This window comes from Lepus europaeus, chromosome 21, assembly GCF_033115175.1.
Source record: "Lepus europaeus isolate LE1 chromosome 21, mLepTim1.pri, whole genome shotgun sequence".
Classification (NCBI taxonomy): domain Eukaryota; kingdom Metazoa; phylum Chordata; class Mammalia; order Lagomorpha; family Leporidae; genus Lepus; species Lepus europaeus.
The window spans coordinates 57087082-57106363 of NC_084847.1; the positions used below are offsets into that span (position 1 = coordinate 57087082).

General features: G+C 67.9%; 2 protein-coding genes across 2 annotated transcripts in view; one reads left to right on the plus strand and one right to left on the minus strand.

The window, feature by feature from the left end:
• The window catches only part of RADIL (Rap associating with DIL domain), a 60752-nt gene extending 55290 nt beyond the window's left edge, over positions 1 to 5462 (plus strand). Inside the window, exons 8-14 of the mRNA XM_062179935.1 lie at positions 58 to 230; positions 3029 to 3179; positions 3706 to 3896; positions 4051 to 4351; positions 4870 to 5009; positions 5130 to 5269; positions 5357 to 5462. Coding sequence (XP_062035919.1) covers positions 58 to 230; positions 3029 to 3179; positions 3706 to 3896; positions 4051 to 4351; positions 4870 to 5009; positions 5130 to 5269; positions 5357 to 5462 — 1202 coding nt within the window. The remainder of the gene's footprint in view (positions 1 to 57; positions 231 to 3028; positions 3180 to 3705; positions 3897 to 4050; positions 4352 to 4869; positions 5010 to 5129; positions 5270 to 5356) is intronic.
• A 56-nt stretch (positions 5463 to 5518) lies between these two features.
• On the minus strand, positions 5519 to 16570 carry AP5Z1 (adaptor related protein complex 5 subunit zeta 1). Its single transcript, XM_062179936.1, has 17 exons — positions 16483 to 16570; positions 14261 to 14398; positions 14000 to 14186; positions 10150 to 10294; positions 9943 to 10052; positions 9662 to 9830; positions 9245 to 9385; positions 9064 to 9101; positions 8828 to 8990; positions 8398 to 8576; positions 7972 to 8114; positions 7687 to 7827; positions 7237 to 7348; positions 6866 to 6963; positions 6459 to 6591; positions 6171 to 6385; positions 5519 to 6085 (listed from the first exon to the last, which is right to left on the minus strand). Exons 1-17 carry the CDS (start codon positions 16521 to 16523, stop codon positions 5824 to 5826), a joined length of 2415 nt encoding a protein of 804 aa, XP_062035920.1. The 5' UTR covers positions 16524 to 16570; the 3' UTR covers positions 5519 to 5823.
• Between the last annotated feature and the right edge of the window lie 2712 nt (positions 16571 to 19282).

Genomic DNA, 19282 nt, shown 5'->3' on the forward strand with positions numbered 1-19282 from the left:
GGGGGCAGGCTGTGGGACCCCGTGGCTGCCGGGGTCACCCCCCTCTGCCCTCCACAGGCCCCTCCCTCAGCTGCTTCCACTGGCCCCGAGGCGTCCAGGCCTGCGCCCGCCTGCAGCAGCTCCTGGAGTGGATGAGGAGCGCCGGCCTCGGGGCGGCTGGGGAGCGCTTCTTCCGGAAGCTCTCCTGCACCCTCCACCTGCTGGCCACTCCCAGTGCCCAGCTCATCCAGGTGGGAGACGGGCAGGTGCGGTGGAGGGGCTGGGCCCTCAGAGGCCAGTAGCTTACAAACCAGGCAGGGACCCAGGACCCGGCTCCTTGGCCCAGAAAGTGGGGGTGTGCTGTGACTATCTCGCAGGCCTCCCTCTGCCCCAGTCATCCCACCTGTGGCTGGTGGGACGTTGCCCTGAGATGTCTGCCCCGTCTCTAGGCCCTGTGACAGTGGCTCACTCGATGTGTGTAGGGGTGACCCTGGGTTGTCTGAGTGGGCCTAGTCCAGTCACAGGAGGCCACAGAGTGGATCAGAGACAAGGGTGGACGGAGGAGGGGCTGTGAGGCATGAAGTGACCACAGCTGACGGCCGGCACAGAAAGGGCACTTGGTCCTGCAGCCCCGCCAGCGGCCAGGGGAGGAAGCTGGGCTCCGGCCCCAGGGTGGTGACGCATGCCCTGGGCGCTGCATCGGCCGGCTGTGCCCCACGTTACGCCAGCACTGGACACGGTGCCCTGGCAGTCCCACAGGTGATCGGCCAGGCACCACGGGCGGTGCCCCGGGTGGCGGTGCTAAGTGGTGAGGCACAGCTCTGGCGGAAGCTGAGTGGCTGTGGCGTCACCAGGAGACGCCTGAGCCACAGGCCCTCCTTGCACCCCAAGCAGAAGAGACGTTTTGCTCTCTAGAAGGTTGAGGCCGTGGGGCTGGAGCGGGGCCCAGGCTGCCGCCCTGGTGTCACGGCCATCGGGACAGAGGGCACGGCGGGGGCACCGGCGGCCAGAGGCAGAGCACAGGACCAAAGGCTCGGGAGCTGTCAGCGCCGGGTGCCTCAGGAAACGGGCAGAGAGGTGGGGCTGGGCACAGGGCCGCCGGGCAGCCATTGTGAAAAGCACCGGCGCTTGGTGGATGCCCGGCAGGAGCCTCGCCTGGTGGCGCACATAGGAAGTGGCCAGGGGGAGGGCGGCTCCCTGCGCACTCAGGTGTGCCTGTGTGCTGACGGGGGCCTGTCGGCGTGAGGCTGGGGGACGCGTGTTTGCACACTGAGTGCCGTGTTTTGGGAGTTGTGGGTTTTGGATCTTGAGGTTAGGAATGCGCAGCCTGTATTAGAAATCAGTGAAGGCTGAGAATGAGCGATCGTAGAGCAAGAACAGAAAACCAAACCAAACCCAAACGAGCAGGGCAGTGAGACAAGCCGAAGTCAGCGGGAGAGTAGACAGGCGCGTGGCAGGGGCCAGTGGGAAAGCTGGGCTGCAGTTTCTGAACGAACATTTGCAAAGTTGAGTAGAAGCTTAACGGGCCAGCACTGTGACCCCAGGGTAGGTGCTGTGCACCTGCGGCCCGTGTCGGGGCGCCAGGGCGCCAGTTCCAGTCCTGGCTGCCCGCGTGTACCCCGCTTCCTGCTCATGGCGCTCTGGAAGGCGGCAGGTGACAGCCCCCGGGCTTGGGCCCTGCCCCACCCACACGGGGATGCAGATGGAGCTCCAGGTCCCTGGCCGTGGGCATTTGGGGAGCGAACCAGCAGATCGTTACCGCGGCCCTTGTACGAGCAGTGGCCCAGAGTTGGTTCCTTGAAAAGCTTACTACAAGAAAACACAAGTTACTAGGATCAAAAATGAAAAGGCGACAGCAGGTAGCTCCTACGTGAAACATCAGCAGAACATTTTATGGCCACGTTTTCGCTGACATATTTGACAGTTCAGGTGAAATGGACAAATGGGAAAAATGCTTATTAAACCTGACACGAGAGGTCATGTAAAAACCCCAGTAGTCCACCTGCATTAAGCTGAGCTGTTACTTAAAATCCTTCTCGTAAGGATTCAGACCCAGATGGCCTCACGGGCGACTTGTTTAAAATAATGCCATTATCAGCCAAATTCTTCCCGAACCCGAGAAGGGGATCCTCATCTTAAAACCCAGTCCCACCTCCACACCACGGCCTGGAGGGCCTCACATCGCTGTCAGCAGAGCGGAACCTGAAACGGGGGAATGGTTAGCAGGAAGGAACAGGTGCCAGGCCGGGGCTGGCGGCCTCACTGGCCAACCTGGCCCTAGGGAGGCTGCGGAGGCCTGTGGCGTGCTCTGGTCCAGCCGTTCGCCAGTGGAGCAGCTCCCGTGTGCAGTTGACAGGTGTCTACGCAGGCGTGTCTACGCAGGCGTGCCTGCAGAGCCGAGGTCCCTGGTAACCCTGTCTGGGAAGGGCCCACGCTCCGCGGCCATAGCGGGAGTAGAGTGTGGTCTGTTGGCCACAGTGATATCGGGGCAGGGATGGATGTCCCAGCATCTGAGCTGGTGGCATTCAGGGCACGGCAGGGGGAGGACGTGTCACGCAGATCTGTGGCTGCTGCTGGGCTTTGGTGCCCACCCGCCCCGCCACCTGATGTGCAAATGTGGAACGGGAATGGGTGGTGGCCTGGCACGGGGCGGCTCCCTTCTCAGGAGCCACAGAGATGCCCATCGATGCCCACGATGGGCAAGCAGGCTGCAGACTGGCTGTCTCCGGAGGCCTCCGCCCTCCATCCTGTCGGCCTCGTGGCGCCTTCCGGGGCAAGGTCACTGCTGTCAGCCTGCGTGAGGTCAGGAGCGTTTCCTCAGTGGTCCTTCCTCTGGTGTTGTGGCCACGTGAGGGCCACGGTCGCTGGGTGAGGGGGCCCTCCTGGGACTGTTGTCTGTCACTGTCCCCTTGGGGACCTGCCTGCTGTCTCCCTGGCGGGAATGAGAGCCAGGGACCCTGTCCTGCTCTGGCTCTGCCTGCACAGGGTGGGGCTTGGGCCACCTCTTGCACCTGCAGGCCTTTGACCCCATGTTCCTTGCTGTCCCCAGATGAGCTGGGCCGGCCTGCGGGCCGCCTTCCCTGCCCTGAGCCCAGCGCAGCTGCACCGGTTACTGACGCAGTACCAGCTGGCCTCTGCCATGGGCCCCTTGAGTGCCTGGGAGCCGGGGCCCCAGGACAGCCCTGAAGCCTTCCAGCTAGGTGAGCAGGGGAAGGGCGTAGGGGGGCTGTCAGCCCGGCTCCGGCCCCCTGCCGTTGGGCTCTGTCTCCAGCTGGGCCTGTGGACCTGCAAAGAGGGCAGTGCCCTGCTGCAAATCCAGGCTTAGGCCAAAGGGCTTCCTCTCCTGGGGGCACCAGCTGCCTCTGCCGCAGGGCGTGGCCTTGCAGCCCAAGCGTGTGCCGCACACAGGTGTGTCCGTGCCTGCCCGTGCGTGTCGGGGCTGTGTGGCCCCATGTGTGCACTAAGTCACGTGGTGTTCCTCCGCACACGGGCAGACAAGGCCTTGATGAAGTGGGTCCTGCGTCCCTCCCCGCCGTGCCGCAGTGTGTGCCACGCGGTGTGCGTGTGTGAATGCCACGGCGGCTGCTGCCGTGACCTGTGCAGGGACACAGGCAGCACGGCCGTGGGCGGGCTGAGGCAGAGCTGCTCTACGGAGAGTTCCAGATGTGAGGGCCCCGCCCCCCGCCCTTGGTGGGCCGGAGGGCAGGGCTGCTGCTCCTCCCCCAGAGGACGTCCTGGAGTCCTACGAGCACCCCCCGCCCATCGTGCTGCCGAGTGAGGGCTTCCAGGTGGACCTGGACGCGGACTGCCTGGACGACAGCATCTACCGGCACCTGCTCTACATCCGCCACTTCCTGTGGGGCCTGCGCAGCCAGGCCGGCTCCGGTGGCAATGCCACGTGGCCAGCACACGGCGAGGTACCTGTGTGCCGCAGGGTGGGCCCCGCCCGTCCTGGCTCAGCTGAGGGGGTGGGCTCGCCTGCTGTAGATGGGACTGGTGGGCGTGTCCTCTGATGGCCAGCGGGGCACGTGTGATCTGGGCCTGACTCTCTCTCCTTCCCCCCCAACCTAGGGCGTGCACCCCATTACTGAGCGACATCCTGGGGGCCAAGGCGGAGCCCTGGAAGCTGCTCCCATCAGCTCCCTTTCTTCTGGAGCTCCCCTGGGAAGGCAGCCCAGCCATAGGGGCCGTGGGGGCCCCCAGCAGGGCCCGCTGCAGGCAGACCCCTCGTGTCTGCTCACGCCTCCCAGCACCCCACTGGGCCTCGAGTCCAGAGACCCCGACTGGCCTGAGCCCGGCATCCCCTGTGGCAAAGCGCTCCCGGAAGGGCAGAGGAACGGACTGGGCAGCCCCCCAGGGACGGCACCGGAAGGTGAGGCCAGACCTGCCCCCCATCCGGCAGCTGTGGCTTGCCAGCAGGGATGTGGGTCCGGGGGCCCAGAGGTGGAAGCAGGGTGTGTGTGCACACGTGAGTGCCTGTGTGTACAGGGTGCACACAGCCGGGTGGGGCTAGGAAGGGCCCTGGAGTGCCAGACTGCCCCTGGGGAGCCTGAGTCTGCTCCCCGATGGATGTGTGGGGCTGAGGGATCCCAAGGGTTGGGACCACCTGACAGGGCTGGGCCAGACAGTTCACCGGCTCGGGTGTGTGGAGCTGAGCTCAGAGAACAGGCCGTGGCTGCAGGCCTGTTCCTGGCTCTGCCTGAAACGCTGACCAAGGCCGCCCGATGGGCACGAGGGTCACCGTGGAGAACCCCAGGCTCAAGGGCAGGCGTGGTGTGGTCAGCCGCAGGGCTGAGGTGCCCTCCAGGCACGTGGGGTCACCCGCAGGCAGACCGGTCCTACCCCAACAGTGCCTGTGTGGGGTCCCAGCTGCCACTCTCTGCCCACCAGGAGACTCCGTGGCCCCCGTGGACGAGCCCCCTCTCGCACCCTCCAGTGGCAGCTCCAGCACGGACGACTTCTGCTACGTGTTCATGGTGGAGCTGGAGCGAGGCCCCTCGGGGCTGGGGATGGGCTTGATCGATGGCATGGTGAGTTGGCTGGGCCCCTGGGAAGGCCCGTGCAGGTGGACCCAGCGCCACCTCTCCTGGGCCCAGTAGCGGGTGCCAGTGCCCATGGAGCCTGAGGCCCCGTCCCCTCCCCCCATGCAGCATACGCCCCTGGGCGCCCCGGGGCTCTACATCCAGACCCTGCTGCCGGGCAGTGCCGCAGCAGCTGACGGACAGCTGTCGCTCGGAGACCGGATCCTGGAGGTGGACGGCCACAGCCTGATGGGCGTCAGCTACCTGAGGTACCTGCTTGCCCAGGGCAGGGTCCCCTGCAGGCTTACCCAGGACCCCCGCGCCGGGCTGCTCCTCACCACCTTCGTTGATTTCAGAGCTGTGGATCTCATCCGACGTGGTGGCAAGAAGATGCGGTTTCTGGTCGCCAAGTCTGACATGGAGACAGCCAGGAAAATCCGCTTCCGCACGCCCCCTCCCTAGGCAGCCGCAGGGCCGCCCTGCCCGCTAGATGGCGCAAGTCCTGTGTAGCCCTTATTTATACACAGCTCGGACACTCACTCCAGCGTTCCGTGGGTACAGGCTTTACTGGGCAGAGTGAATAAACCATCTTTCCTATGCTTGCCTTGGGCTGGCGCTGCGGTGGGGCCTGGCGAGGCCGGCACAGGGAGACCCCATACAGCTACCTGCCTCCACGACGTGGCCACAGCTGAGGTAGGGATGCTTCAGCCAGAAGAGGAACAGAGGGGTGCAGCTGCGGCCCCGTTCTCCCAGGAGGCCCCATGTACCCCTGCGTGCACACCGAGGCTCGGCCTCTCTACCTGCGTCCGCCTGGGCTGGTCCTTCAGGCAGGCAGCAGGCCGGCCTCCTGCTCCACCAGCCGGCTGGCCGTGCGCAGGGCCAGGGGCAGGGCCGTGTGCGTGTCCCGGTGATAGCGGGGGTTGCACACCGCCGCGCTTGGCGTGAGAACGAACTGGGCCACGCTGGGCATCCTGAGCAGGTTGAGCAGCTCCGTGGCCCGCGTGCGCACGGCTGCCACGTCCTCACTGTGCACGGGGCTGGGGCCCGGCGCCCAGGTCCTCAGCTTGGACAGGAACAGAGACACCCTGGGGTGGAGAGGGGCCCAGTTAGCTGGCAGCAGACCGGCCCCTCCCAGCACCCACCTGAAGGCAGCAGGCCAGTCCCGGGCACCTGGGGATCAGGTCCTGGCTCCGGGAGGCCAGCTTGGTGAGCGTGGTCATGAGCGCGGTGATGACCTGGGGCGGGCACGCGGGCAGGGTGGCGGACGGCCTCGACTGCGTGACCTCAAACAGTAGGGCCTCCAGGGCCTCGAAGAACCGGTTGATCTGCTCCACGGTGCAGCGCCGGTCACAGGTCACGGACAGGTACTCACCGATGGCCCACACCTAGGCCGGGGACAGAGGCTCAGCCCGGGCTGGCCGTGCCTGGGCGAGAGGACAGAGGCGACGCCTGCCTTACCACGCTGGTGACGAGGCTGGCCTTGCTGCAGACGCTGCCCACGTGGCCCACCAGCTCCAGGAGCGCTCGGGCCTGCTCCACCACCAGAGAGGGCTTCCGCTGGCACAGCACCAGGAACTGGCTGCTCAGCACCCTGCCGCGAGAGCCGGGTCCTCCTGCTCAGGGCGGGCCCGAGACCCCCGCCCTCCCAGCACTTCCTGCCCCGGGGAGGGGCCCGAGCGGCCCTCAGGCCATCCCAGCCAGTGACCCCAGGGGACAGGAGGCTGGCTGCAGGGAACATTCTGGGTAGGGAGGAAGCGCTGAGGGCTGGGACCCGAGACTGCGGCAGGGGGCCTAGGACAGGGGACCCTGGCCTGGGGCGGAGGAGCGGCCACAACCCTGGGGGGGGGAGACAGCAGCACACGCACCTGTGCACGCCGGCCTCGAACCCTGGCACCGCGTACAGCGAGTCGCTCCTCTCCAGCAGCAGCAGTGCCAGCTGGCTGGTCAGGGCACCGTCGGCGAACTGGAGGTTGCGACAGACACGGGCTCGGTCCTGACCCTGCCAGGTGCCGTCGCCTGCTCTCGGGGAGGGTGGGGTGCAGCCCAGGGGTCTCGGAAACCCCACCCAGCCAACAGGGCGGTCGGGCCTCTGCTCTCCTGCCAGCCCTCTGCTGGGCCTTGCCCAGGGGGCGGGAGACCAGACCTCGCTGGGGTTGTGGTGTGCGCAGCCTTTCGCTGATCACCCCCACCCCAGAGCCTAGCGGCTTTCTACACGGGCGGAGGGCAGCGGGCTCACCTGCGTCACGACTGAGAAGAACGCCTGGAGCAGGGTGGGCACGGCCTCCGCACACTGCACCACTCGGGCGCAGCCGGCCATGGGCTGCAGCAGCTGGTGGAGCGGGCTCAGCCTGGGGGGGCAGTGAGGCTGCTGAGCGCCAGCCCCGGCCCCGTGGGGGCCCGCAGCGGCGGTACGGCCGGCAGAGCCATGCGGTCCCGGGCAGCCAGGCTGCCACTGCCCTCCCCCAGGGGCTCAGGCAGGCCTTGGAAGGTCGGTGCGCTCAGGACAGTGGGGCGGCCGGGCTGGGGTGTGCTGGGCCTCAGTCCCCCCCACCCCGTCACCTGGGATGCTCACGGCTCCAACACTGGGGTTATGAGAACCAGGGGGCAGTGGACAGAGCTGACCGCAAGGCCCTGTGCCGGCAGCCCAGCCAGCTGAGCCCCGGTGCTTCCTGGCGAAGGGCCCCACCTCTCCACGGAGCCGCAGGCCTTGGTGCGCAGCAGGTACTGGAAGAGACCTTGGAACTGCGGGTCCCGCAAGGCCTCCAGGCAGCTGGGGTTCCTCAAGGAGGTGTCCCAGAGCGGCCGCTCAGACGGGGCGAGTGATGTCCTGCAGGCAGAGAGGCCCAAGGCTGGGCCAGGACGTGGCTGCAGGCACTGGCGGACCACACTGACTTGGCCTCCGCCCTCACGGGCACCCACTGGCCACCACCACGTCGGGTCCCATCACAGCCCCTCGGGTCCCAGGGCCCACCTGAGCTGCAGGTCCAGCGCCGCAGTGAGGCAGGGCAGGTCCAGCAGTGCGTGCAGCAGCTCCACGGCTGAGCCGGCGTCCACCAGGGCCGGGAGCAGCGCCACGAACTCCGAGGTGAGGGGCGGGCTGTTCCAGGCCAGGAACTGCAGAGACCACAGCAGCTGTCACAGGGTCAGAGACCCGGCCCCGAGCGGGCGGCTGCCTTCTCCGCCTCCCTCCCTGGTCCACGCTGTGTGTGCTCAGGGAACAGTCTCTTCACGCGCTCCTAGCCACTCCCGTGCCAACGATGCCACCCCTCACCTCCCGCCTGCCTCAGGCAAAGGCTGTGCAGCAGGCAGGGGCCCGGCCCGGCTCGCTGTGAGCACTCAGCCCCTGGCCCCACACCTTGCCCCGCGGCGGCCCTGGCGCTGGGGTGGGCGGACCTGCCTTGAGGAGGTTGGGGAAGCTCCGGGAGAGGATGCCCGTGGCCCTGCCCAGCAGGTGCAGGTTGTCCTGGCAGAACTGGACGAACTCCAGCGCCAGCACGGGGCTGTGGAAGAGCTGGGCTGGGACCCGGGTGAACAGCTGCTCCTGGATGGCCTCGGAGTCCACCGCGGCTGCCTCCCCTGGAGAGCGTGGGGCCGTCAGGTCAGGGGCTGTGCCTCGTCCCGGGCTGACCAAGTCCCTGTGGCTGGACAGGCCAAGGCTCCGAGACCTCCGCCTGGGGGAGCCGGCCCCTGTCACGGGGAGACCCTGGGTCCTCAGCCTTGGGTCTCGCGGGCAGCCCTGAGACTCAGTGGGTGACATCTTCACCACTGGCAAGGAACTGCCACCCTCTGCCGCCCACGGCCCCTTCCAGCAACGCGGCCCGGCTCACCGTGGTTCAGGAAGAACTGGGCGAGGGGCAGCAGCGCCCGCACACAGGCCGGGTCCGTGCCCAGCCGCCCGGGCAGCTCCCGCAGGCAGGCCAGCGTGCGGTACAGGAAGCAGGGGTCCTGCCGGCACAGCAGGTCCAGCACCAGCACCGCCTCCACCAGGCACTGCGGGGACACCACCGCCCCATCAGCTGGACCGCGAGGGCTGGCCGCCACCACCGCCCCGCGGGCCACTTACGGCTCTCTGCAGGTCTGCGTCCCCCTTCCTCAGCGCTCCTGCGAGGGGAAGAGGGTGGTCAGCTCGAGCATCGGCCTCAGAACAGCCCCAGGCTGGGGGCAGGGCGAGCTCCGGGCACAGGCTGTCCGGCGCCGACCCCGGGGCTTCCCCCGCCTGCCCATCGGCGGGGCGGGGCACTCACGCCGGCTGCTCTGCTCGATGAGGCGCTGGCAGTACTCGAAGGCCACCTCCCTCAGCCGCTCCTGGGGGGGCAGCAGGTGGCTGGCAGTGGAGGCGGCAGACAGCACGGACAGCATGGAGCCCTCCAGCTCTGATCTGTTGTCTGTGGGAGGAGGGGGCGCGCGCTCAGCCCCGGGGCCCACCTGCCACCGGGCACCCTGGTCTCTGGGATGGACATCTACGGGCTGGGGACAGAGAGGCCTGCGGAGCAGCAGGCATCCGCGCACACCCTGTGGGGTGGGGGCCCTGCGGTGCTGACCGAGGCTCCCCGAGGCGGCTAACGCCACGAGGCTGTGCTCTCGGCTCGGCTCGGCTCCCAGTCAGGCCTGGGCTGGGCCAACCCGGTCCCCATCGACCCGCCCTCCCCTCTCCAGCGCACCTGCGTTGGGGCCGGCGGGGCCCTCAGGGCCGCCATGCAGCAGCCACGCCCGCAGCACGGAGAAGGCCTGCATGTTCAGCCACTGGTCCTCAGTGTAGTGCTGGCCCGTGGACAGCACCGTGAAGAAGTCCGTGGCCACCGCCCCGTCCACCTCGGTGACGGGGCCTGGCTGCGGGGAAGAGAGAAGGCAGGGCTGGGGGCTGGGGGCTGGGGGCCGCGACCCCACCCGGGAACCAGGGCGGGCAAGCTGGGGCCGCCCGGCCTGCGCCACGGGGCCTCACCTGCCGGGCCCTGGGTGCGGGGAAGAAGCCGCCGGAGCGCGGGAGCCCTTGCTGGACGCTGGCATGGCGCAGCCACTCAAGCAGCCTCTTGCTGAGGGGGCCGGTGTGTTCTGCAGGGGTGGGGGCCACAGAGGGACGCGGTGATAGCCGGGGGCGCACGCCCCACTAGGGGCATGCAGGGGCAGGCTGGGGGTCACCCCCACCTACCTTCCTGGAGGCTGCCCGGGGCGAGGCTGATGACCTTGGCCAGGACGGGGAGGAGGTGCCGGAGGCTGGGCCCCTCGGGCTGCCGGCTCTCGAGGACTTTGCACACGCGCTGGCCCACGCTGCTGACCTCCTGCCTTCTGTCCCCCTGGAAACGGGTGGCAGGTGGGTGTGGCACGAGCCCTTCCCTGCCCCCTACCTCCACCAGGTCCCAAGATGCACGGGTCTGGATGGTGCTTGGGGTGGGAATGGCAGGCGAGCCTGGGCCTTGGTCCCGCTGCAGCCTTGGGACGCACGGAGCCAGCTCAGCCTGTCCAGCCCCTGGGTGCTCCCGTCTCAGCCGCGGGAGGTCTGGCAGCTCGGGAGGGGCTGCTGGCATCCTATCGGAGTGCCTGCCAAGTCCCGGCAGTTCTGCTTCCGACTTGGTTTCCTGCTGGTGTGCCTGGGAGGCAGCAGGTCACAGCTCAAGTTCCTGGGTCTGGCCAGCCATGCGCGGGGCCTGGGCAGGGCTCCCGGCTCCTTCCTGGTGCAGCCCAGCTGTCCGGCCGTGTGAGTACTGAACCAGGGGACGGAAGACGGCACTCCCAGTCTCCCTCTGCCACTGCCTTTCAGAAAACAAAACCACAACCCAAACCCTGGCCGGGGCCTGCTCACCCGCTGCAGGCAGCCGCACAGCAGCCTCGGGAAAGGGAGACCCCGCCCTGGAGGCCAGCAGCTGGGGTCACAAGCACGAGCTGTCATGGAAACACCCATGGGAGCCAGCGCTGTGGCGCCGCCGGCAGAACCGCCGCCTGCGAGGCCGCATCGTCGGCTTGCGTCCCGGCTGCTCCACTTCAATCCAGCTCCCTGCTATGGCCTAGGAACAGCAGCAGCAGATGGCCCACGTGCTTGGGCCCTGCACCTGCGTGGGAGACCCAGAGGGAGCGCCTGGCCTCGGCCTGGCCCAGCCACTTGAGGAGTAAACCCGAGGACGGGAGTTCTCTCTCTCCCTCTCCTTTGTAACTCGGACTTTCAAAAACATAAAATAATCTTAAAGTCCATGGAATACGCGTATCATGAAGAAACACTATGCTAGAACTCCCATATTTTGTGCTAAAGTAAATTTTAAATTCCATTTTCCTGTAAAGGAAAATGCGCCCTGTGGGTGCTGACGCACCCTGTGGGTGCTGATGTGCCCTGTGCACACTCTAACGCACCCTATGGGTGCTCTGATGCGCCCTGTGGGTGCTGACGCGCCCTGTGGATGCTCTGACGTACCCTATGGGTGCTCTGACGCGCCCTGTAGGTGCTCTGACGCGCCCTGTGGGTGCTGACGCGCCCTGTGGGTGCGCTGATGCGCCCTGTGGGTGCTGACGCGCCCTGTGGGTGCTGACGCGCCCTGTGGGTGCTGACGTGCCCTGTGGGTGCACTGACGCGCCCTGTGGGTGCTGACGTGCCCTGTGGGTGCTCACGCGCCCTGTGGGTGCTCTGATGCGCCCTGTGGGTGCTGACGTGCCCTGTGGGTGCTCTGATGCGCCCTGTGGGTGCTGACGTGCCCTGTGGGTGCTGACGCGCCCTGTGGATGCTCTGACGTACCCTATGGGTGCTCTGATGCGCCCTGTGGGTGCTGACGCGCCCTGTGGGTGCGCTGACGTGCCCTGTGGGTGCACTGACGCGCCCTGTGGGTGCTGACGTGCCCTGTGGGTGCTCACGCGCCCTGTGGGTGCTCTGATGCGCCCTGTGGGTGCTGACGTGCCCTGTGGGTGCTCTGATGCGCCCTGTGGGTGCTGACGTGCCCTGTGGGTGCTGATGTGCCCTGTGCACACTCTAACGCACCCTATGGGTGCTCTGATGCGCCCTGTGGGTGCGCTGACGCGCCCTGTGGGTGCTGACGCGCCCTGTGGGTGCGCTGACGCGCCCTGTGGGTGCTGACGTGCCCTGTGGGTGCTCTGATGCGCCCTGTGAGTGCTCTGACGCGCCCTGTGGGTGCTGATGTGCCCTGTGCACACTCTAACGCACCCTATGGGTGCTCTGATGCGCCCTGTGGGTGCTAACGCGCCCTGTGGGTGCTCTGACGCGCCCTGTGGGTGCTGACGCGCCCTGTGGGTGCTCTGATGCGCCCTGTGGGTGCTGACGTGCCCTGTGGGTGCTGACGTGCCCTGTGGGTGCTCTGATGCGCCCTGTGGGTGCTGACGCGCCCTGTGGGTGCTGACGTGCCCTGTGGGTGCTCTGATGTGCCCTGTGGGTGCTGACGTGCCCTGTGGGTGCTCTGACGCGCCCTGGCGCCCTGTGGGTGCTGACGCGCCCTGTGGGTGCGCTGACGCGCCCTGTGGGTGCTGACGTGCCCTGTGGGTGCTCTGATGCGCCCTGTGGGTGCTGACGCGCCCTGTGGGTGCTGATGTGCCCTGTGCACACTCTAACGCACCCTATGGGTGCTCTGATGCGCCCTGTGGGTGCTGACGCGCCCTGTGGGTGCTCTGACGTGTCCTGTGGGTGCTGACGCGCCCTGTGGGTGCTCTGACGCGCCCTGTGGGTGCTGACGCGCCCTGTGGGTGCTCTGATGCGCCCTGTGGGTGCTGACGCGCCGTGTGGGTGCTGACGTGCCCTGTGGGTGCTCTGATGCGTCCTGTGGGTGCTCACGCGCCCTGTGGGTGCTCTGATGCGCCCTGTGGGTGCTCACGCGCCCTGTGGGTGCTCTGATGCGCCCTGTGGGTGCTGACGCGCCCTGTGGGTGCTCTGTTGCGCCCTGTGGGTGCTCACGCGCCCTGTGGGTGCTCTGATGCGCCCTGTGGGTGCGCTGACGCGCCCTGTGGGTGCTCTGATGCGCCCTGTGGGTGCTGACGTGCCCTGTGGGTGCTCTGATGCGCCCTGTGGGTGCTGACGCGCCCTGTGGGTGCTGACGCGCCCTGTGGGTGCGCTGATGCGCCCTGTGGGTGCTCTGACGCGCCCTGTGGGTGCGCTGATGCGCCCTGTGGGTGCTCTGACGCGCCCTGTGGGTGCTGACGCGCCCTGTGGGTGCTCTGAGGCGCCCTGTGGGTGCTGACGCGCCCTGTGGGTGCTCTGATGCGCCCTGTGGGTGCTGACGCGCCGTGTGGGTGCTGACGCGCCGTGTGGGTGCTGACGCGCCGTGTGGGTGCTGACGTGCCCTGTGGGTGCTCACGCGCCCTGTGGGTGCTCTGATGCGCCCTGTGGGTGCTCACGCGCCCTGTGGGTGCTCTGATGCGCCCTGTGGGTGCTGACGCGCCCTGTGGGTGCTGACGTGCCCTGTGGGTGCTCTGATGCGCCCTGTGGGTGCTCTGACGCGCCCTGTGGGTGCTCTGATGCGCCCTGTGGGTGCTGACGTACCCTGTGGGTGCTCTGATGCGCCCTGTGGGTGCTCATGCGCCCTGTGGGTGCTGACGTACCCTGTGAGCCGCCCACTCCAGGGGAATGGCAGAAATGCTGTGTAGTCTGGGATTTGGGGATGGGGTCCCGGGGGAACAACAGGTGTGGGTTCTGAGTGGGGTGGGCCGCGGGCTGCCCCAACACCTGCGCCCCCAGGGCCTCCTAGGCACTCACCAGGCTGTCTGGTCCCTCCCAATGGGATGGGGTGGTGTGGAAGCCCCTACAACCTTCCCCTGGGACCACCGTGCGTGCAGGTCTCTCGGGGACTGAAGCCCACCCCGTCCGCTCTGTGTCTCCCACAGCAAGCAGGTGCATGTGGGAAGCACACTGGGCCGCCACGCCCAGGGGCAGCCAGAGCCTGCCCGGAGCAGCCCTGGCCCCGGGGCCTAAAGACAGGGAAGGGGCGGGGAGCACCTGAGGCCGGGCAGGAACCCACGAGTGGGCCAAAGCGCTGGGTGCCCAGGACGGCTGCCGAGGGGGCCGGCGCTACCTGGGCCAAGAGGACGGAGGCCAGCAGGCTGAGCTGCCGGGCGTCGTGGGCGCGCTCGCAGGACAGGCTCAGGCTGTCGTAGGGCGACATCTCTCGCAGGATGGCGGCACAGAGGACCTGCACTTGCTCGGGGCCCGCGGGCGAGTGGAGTGGGGCCTGCAGCAGGTCCACGCACGACTTCTCCAGCCTGTGGGGCGACCCCGGCCCCCGTCACCGCCAAGAAGCGGGCCCGGGCCCTCCCCCGGGTGCCGCCACACTCACCTCCGCGGGTACTTAGTGGCCGAGACGATGAGGAAGAGCCTCTGCAGGGCGTCGACGGCCTCGGGGCCCATGTCCTCCGCCCCCAGCAGCTGGCTGAGCCGCGAGCAGAACTTCTGTAGCTCCCCGTCCTGGATCTCTCTGGACAGAGAGGCGGGCGTGGGCTCCGAGGGCCCGGGGGCAGAACACCCCCTTGGCCAAGCCCTAGCTGGGCGCTGGGGGGCTCTCGGGCCAGGCTTCCTCTCCCTGGGCCGGGTGACCCCGGCTCACGGGCAGAGCTGCCGCGGTCCCAGCCTTGTTATCTTGGGAGTAGGCGGAAAGCCTTGGGCATCGGGGATCGACTGTGGTCGCCTGCCACGAGGTGGCGCCCCCCGAGCCTCTGACTCCTGGGGGCGCGGGTCCGGAGCGCGGCCTTACAGGACAGACGTCACCGCCGGTGACGACTTCCCATTCTAGTCCTCAGCCGGCTTTACCCAGAACCCACCTGCTCAGCGCTGGCCGCGGGGGAGACCGAGCAAACCCAGCGTGCACCTGCCAAGGCGGAAGGGGGAAACGCGGGCGCCCCCTGCTGGTGGCACAGGATGTGTGCGCCCAGGAACTGTAGTTGGGGGCTCTGCGTTGCCCCTCGTTTTATTTTCGCTTTTTTTTTTCTTAAACTGGCCAGAACCGAAGCCGACCCCCCTGGAGAAGGTCGCAGCCTGCTGCCGCCCCCCACTGGACCTCCTCAGAAGTCTCCATAAAGCCCGGTCCGCCTGACCCTTCCCAAGGTCCCCGCCTCCTGCCCTGTAGTCTGACCCAAACCCCTACAGAGCCGGAGGGGCCCTCAGGTCCTGCTCCTCTCACCTCCGCCCTTCCCGGCGCCTCTCTGGCTGCCTCTTCCCCCGTGCCCGGGCACCCCTCCCACCCCCACCTCCACGTGCATCGCTCTCTCCCCCCGGGCTTTCCCCCCGTGTTGGAAGCACGCAGGGAAACGCGCAAGCTCATCCCGAACCCCGGCTCTCAAGCTGCAGCCGGGCCCCGTGAGGCCTCCAGGGACCAGAGGCAGCTGCCGCCTTTTAATTCGGGCTCTGCTCCACGTGACCCCGCCCGCACAGACACGGCGAGGGGAGGGGGCGGAGCTGTGGCCCGGGGACACCAGCTCGAGCTGTGGGTCCCCCGTGGGGGTGCCGGTTAGAGTCCCGCTGATGGACCCGGGGAGCAGCAGGTGCTGGCCGAAGGGAGCGGGGAGCCAGGATGGAATTCCGGGTTCCTGACCTCGGCTGGCACAGCCCTGGCCACTGCACTACAGGACGGCAGATCTGCCACTCTGCCTTTCAATCGATCGTAAATCAATACCACGGGAGAGCGCCTCCTCCTGCCTCAGTCCCCGAGCCCGCACCGCGCCCGGCAGGTGCTGCTCATTCAATCCGGCCCAGGGACCCAAGGAAAGGCGGACCGCCTCGGGCCCACTGGGCGCCAGGGATTCCCGCGGCTGTTCGGCCAGAGCTCGGACCTCCGGACCCTGCTCCCAACAGCCGCGGCGACCCCCAGGGCCCCCGTCCCCTCCCACCACCGCGTCCAGCTCCGAATCCGGATCTGTGTGTTTGCCAGCCTCCCGCGCGCTCCCGACCCGGCCGCGGCCACTCCGGGGTGGACGGCGCGGCCGCTGCCCCCCGCGGCCGGCTGCCGGGTGAAGGGAAGGGGCACTCACAGGGGGCCAGCCCGCGTCCCCTAGGAGCAGAGCAGGGCCGGCACCTCTGCACCCGGCCAGTGCGTCCGCCGCGGCCAACTCGGAAGCCAGGGCTGCCGGCTACCCCAGCTCCGCCGCCCGACGCAGGTGGTCCTGCCACGCCTGTGACCACGCCGCGGGGCCGGTCCACCCTTCCTCCGGGGGCCACCCGGCGCTGCCCCGGGCCCCCATCCCGTTCCCGGCGCTGCCCCGGCCCCCCCACCCCGTTCCCGGCGCTGCCCGGCCTCCCCACCCCGTTCCCGGCGCTGCCCCGGCCCCCCAACAAGTTCCCGGCGCTGCCCAGGCCCCCCCATCCCGTTCCTGGCGCTGCCCCGGCCTCCCCACCACGTTCCCGGCGCTGCCCCGGCCCCCCACCCCGTTCCCGGCGCTGCCCCGGCCTCCCCACCCCGGGCCCGGCCGGCGCCCAGCCTCCGCCGCCCCCTGTCAGCGCAGCCAGGGGCCGAGACCCACACCCGGGCGACGCGGGGAGAGGAAGTGGGGCGCGGCGTCCCCGTACCTGGCCTGGTGGAGCAGGCTCTCCGCTCCCGCCGAAAACATGCCGCCGCCGCCGTCCACGGACCGAGCGAGCCGCCGAGACGCCGGCCGCCGCGGCCCGGCTCGCTTCCGGGGTCGCGTCACGTGAGCGCAGGCGGCTTCCGGGGTCGCGTCACGTGCTGCGTCACGTGGGAAGGGCCGGCCTGCCGCCGGCCAATGGGCTTTGGCGTGGGGCTCTCGGGGCGGGGTTAGGGCCTGGTGGTGCTCGCGGCTCGGGGCCCCGCTTGGCCCCGCGCGGGACCGGCGCGCAGGTTCGGTCCTCGCTCCGTGCGCTTCTGTCTCGGGCGCGGTGCCGGGTTCGCGGCGGCGACTGGTGGCGAGGACTGGGCGTGCGCCCCTCGCAGCCCGGCTGCACCCCTACAGGAACGCCGCCCCCGCCTCGCGGGGCCGCTCCCGCGGCGGGGTCTCCGGGTGCTCCCCGTGGTGCGTTAGGGACCCGACCGCGTCCCAAACCCCGGGTCTGGCCGTCCTCACAGTTCCCCTAAGGGCACAACCTCGGGTCCCGTCAGAGGGCCTCGCGCGCTGGCCACGCCGGGGCAGCCGTCAGAGAGCCCCGGCCCCCGGGCCCCGACCCCTGGCCCCGCGGGCTGGTCTTGTCCAGTGGACTCGGCTGTCCTCGTTCTGGCCGTTTCCAGATCTGGGCGCGGGTGGGGGTGGGGGCTGCGGGGCGCGATGTGACAGCTTCCTTGCCGCCCCGCGCCCCGTTCTCGCGGCTGGACCCCGGCTCCACGCGTGCCGCCCCGAGCCCCGTTCTCCCGGCTGGACCCCGGCTCCACGCGTGCCGCCCCGAGCCCCGTTCTCCCGGCTGGACCCCGGCTCCACGCGTGCCGCCCCAAGCCCCGTTCTCCCGGCTGGACCCCGGCTCACGCGTGCCGCCGCCCCACGCCACGAGGATTCGTGCACGGTGCGCGCTGTCGCTGGACCGACGTGCAGCGATGACCCTGGGGAGACCGCGGCGAGCGATGCTCCGCAAACACAAGGGAGCCTCAGTGGAACTGAAATTCATCTCCGTGCACAAAGCGTAGAAGCCACGCGCGCTCCACGGACTTGGTGAGGACCCCGCGATGCTCCCGGCGACTCCAGGCGGGCAGGAGCCTGGATCGGCCGGTGTGAACCCGCACACCCCGCCCGGCCCCCGCGGGGAGAGGCGCAGCAGAGCTGGGACCCGAGGCCGGGTCTGTGGGAGCCGCCCAGCTCTAGGTCAATGGCCGGACACAGAGACGTGCGCGGGTGCAGAGCAGGGGCTCCCCCAGGCCACCTGCGGAGGGCGGCCGAGGCCTTTGTGGGTTTGCCGCTTCACAGAACCGGGAGAGCGGGCCGGTGGAGGCGCGAGCCGGCACCAGCGCCTGCCCCCCGGACGGCCCAGGCTGGGCGACCCGGCTGCCCGGGGTCACCGCCACGCGCAAGGACCACCTGGAGCCCCAAGGTCGTTTCTTTCATAGATAATTTTATTTCTGGTTATAGAAACAAATGCTAAGAGGAGAAACAAAACTTCCCCATCCACATCCAACAATTTAATAGATAAAAGAACAGTTAAAATAAATGGAAAAGGTAGAAATTTTAAACTTCGTTATAGCTTTAAAACATGAACGTCTGATACAATTAGAAATCACATTCAGAGCTCGAATTTTTTTTTTTAAAAAAAGTATGGCTCCTTATTAAAAAAACAAAACAAAACAAAACACTGTAGCCCACAGAAGTGAGATGGCACCCGGCGTGGGCCTGTTGGCTTTCTGTCCCGAGCGCCGGTGTGGGCGGCCGTGGGCATGGGGCGGGCGCTGTGCCGGGCCCGGACCCGCACGGCCCGAGCCCTGGAACCGAGGTGCCCGCCTGCTAGGATACCACTGCTTTTTAAAGCGCTGATTATTAGACATATTGTGAAAAAAATACTTCAGTCACTGTAAAAAAAAACACACACACACACACTCGCACACTCACTCGCGCACACACACCCTGAACACCCGCCCCTCCCCCCAAATTATTTTTACAGGAGAATCATCGCTCAGGTAAGAGAAAAAAAAAGTCTCCCTCCCGCACATGGGCCTGTGGGACACAGCTCAGTCTAGGGACAGACCCGGGCACGGCTCCCGCCGCTCCTCCCGATCCGTAAGTGAAGCCACCTACGGTGTCCAGACGTCTCCACGAAGGGAAGACACGGAGGGCAGAGGCGGCCTGACGTGTTATCTGAAACCCCCATCTTTATGGATTTAAAACAAAAGAAAGAAAGAAAAAACGTGGACCAGCTAACCCGACAATGTGGAGGCCGTGCACATTTAACATCCATGCTGGCCGGTGAGCCTCGTGCAGGGGGAAAAACTCATGACAATAAAACGGCTACTTATGTGGAGCCACGGCTCTTACTCCGGCTCAGCCGACACCCTTGGCGGACAGCTCTAGAAGCTAGGGCAGGGTCTTTGCCCGGGGGCCACCCTGGGCCCCGTGCCCCATGCACAGCAGAGCACCCGTAAGTACTGGGATGGTCCCAGACTCTTCTGTCTTCTAAGGTAACAGGGCAGGAGGCAAACAGGTGACAGGAGGACTTGGGGTCTGCCACAGCCCCTGCAGCTGCCGCTGCCCCCTGGAGGGTCCCCCTCAGCCAGGGGCCACTGCTCCGGACCCTCGGTCTTCTCGCCACTTCCTGACTGCGAGGGCAGCGGTCAGTTGCAAAGGAGGAGCGAGCCCTCGGGAAGCTGCCTACGACACAGCGAGTGCTCGGGCCAAGGCGGTGCACCCAGGCCTGCCCTGCGGGGGGCAAGAGCGCC

What these genes read in the sequence shown, in the direction of transcription:
- AP5Z1 (XM_062179936.1), bottom strand. Translation starts at nt 16,523, where the DNA reads ATGTTTTCGGCGGGAGCGGAGAGCCTGCTCCACCAGGCCAG. An exon ending in CCGCACCCAGGGCCCGGCAG is followed by an intron (nt 9,831 to 9,942) that starts GTGAGGCCCCGT and finishes TCTTCCCCGCAG; the next exon opens with CCAGGCCCCGTCACCGAGGT. An exon ending in CCCCGCCGGCCCCAACGCAG is followed by an intron (nt 9,386 to 9,661) that starts GTGCGCTGGAGA and finishes CTCCTCCCACAG; the next exon opens with ACAACAGATCAGAGCTGGAG.